At 49.5% G+C, this 1,195-nt stretch overlaps 1 protein-coding gene across 1 annotated transcript in view; it reads left to right on the top strand.

Moving 5' to 3' along the window:
- Positions 1-1,195, top strand: part of ankrd44 (ankyrin repeat domain 44) — a 36,939-nt gene that overhangs the window by 33,577 nt on the left and 2,167 nt on the right. The window contains exons 22-25 of the mRNA XM_032516519.1: positions 360-505; positions 638-720; positions 848-930; positions 1,083-1,192. Of these exons, the coding sequence (XP_032372410.1) occupies positions 360-505; positions 638-720; positions 848-930; positions 1,083-1,192 (422 nt within the window). The remainder of the gene's footprint in view (positions 1-359; positions 506-637; positions 721-847; positions 931-1,082; positions 1,193-1,195) is intronic.

Here is a 1,195-nt window from a genome sequence, read left to right as displayed (position 1 = left end):
GAGTTTAAAATCAATTCTAAAACGGACTGGGAGCCAGCAGCAAGAGAACATACACCTATCTATGGCTGTGGGATGTGAACGGGTAACTCAACATGCAGTTCACTTGGAGGATAGCGGAAATAAGAAGACTGATTTAAAATGACAGATGTCTGCGGGATGTGTGGGGGAACTGCCTACCTGCTTTCTCCATGCTGAAGATCTGTATCAGTTACCTTAAAAAACCCCAAAAGAAGCTCAAAATGAGTATTAAGTTAACTCTGGAGTTTTGGTCTGAAGCAGTAAGGTTTTGAATGCAGGAGTTTTCACAGTGTGGTATTAGTACTTTTTCCTTAAGTAAAGTATCTTCCTCTCTCGTGCAGGACTCCTCTTCACGCTGCAGCGTTCTCGGGTCACGTCGACTGCGTCCAGCTGCTCCTGTCCCACGATGCACCTGTCGATACTGTGGACCAATCGGGTCGCGACGCGCTGATGATGGCGGCCGAGAAGGGCCGAGCCGGAGCCCTCGGTACGGAGAGCTTTTACTTCGCTCGTGGCTTCAACACTGCAGTGTGTTGTGGCTCGGGCCCTATGTTGTGACACTGAAATGTACGTCTGTTAAGTTTATGAACGATGGTTCTGGTTATGTCTCGTGCTTCAGAGGTGCTGTTGACCAGCACCAGCGCCAACCTCAGTCTGAGGGACAAAGACGGCAACACCGCCCTGCATCTAGCCTGCAGCAACGTAAGTCTCCAGCCTCCTTATGTAGTTATGGTCTTGATTCCAGTGTCTCTGTGGCTTCAAAAATCAGCAAGTAGGAACGGATATATTGTCTCAGCTCTCTGAATGACCCGACATCGCCTCTTTCCAGGGAAAGGAAGACTGTGTGATGCTGATCCTGGAGAAGCTGTCGGACACGACGCTCATAAACGCCACAAATGCAGCGCTGCAAACGTGAGTATCTAAAACAACTTCCTTACAAAAATAAAGTATGTATAAGGTAAGTTTTCACTCTCGTCACAGTTATCTTTCCGTAGAAAATGTGGGATTCGAGGCGCACAAGAAGTCTTTGTTACTAAATATTGCACCTTGTGTCCGTGTGTCAGTCCTCTCCACCTGGCGGCCCGTAGCGGTCTGAAGAAGGCGGTCCAGGAGCTGCTGTCCCGAGGAGCCAGCGTTCAGACGGTGGATGAGAACGGTAGGGTGAACCTGGTCCCCC

This window comes from Etheostoma spectabile, chromosome 5 (assembly GCF_008692095.1).
Source record: "Etheostoma spectabile isolate EspeVRDwgs_2016 chromosome 5, UIUC_Espe_1.0, whole genome shotgun sequence".
Taxonomy (NCBI): Eukaryota; Metazoa; Chordata; class Actinopteri; order Perciformes; family Percidae; genus Etheostoma; species Etheostoma spectabile.
This window is presented reverse-complemented; position numbering and strand designations above follow the sequence as displayed.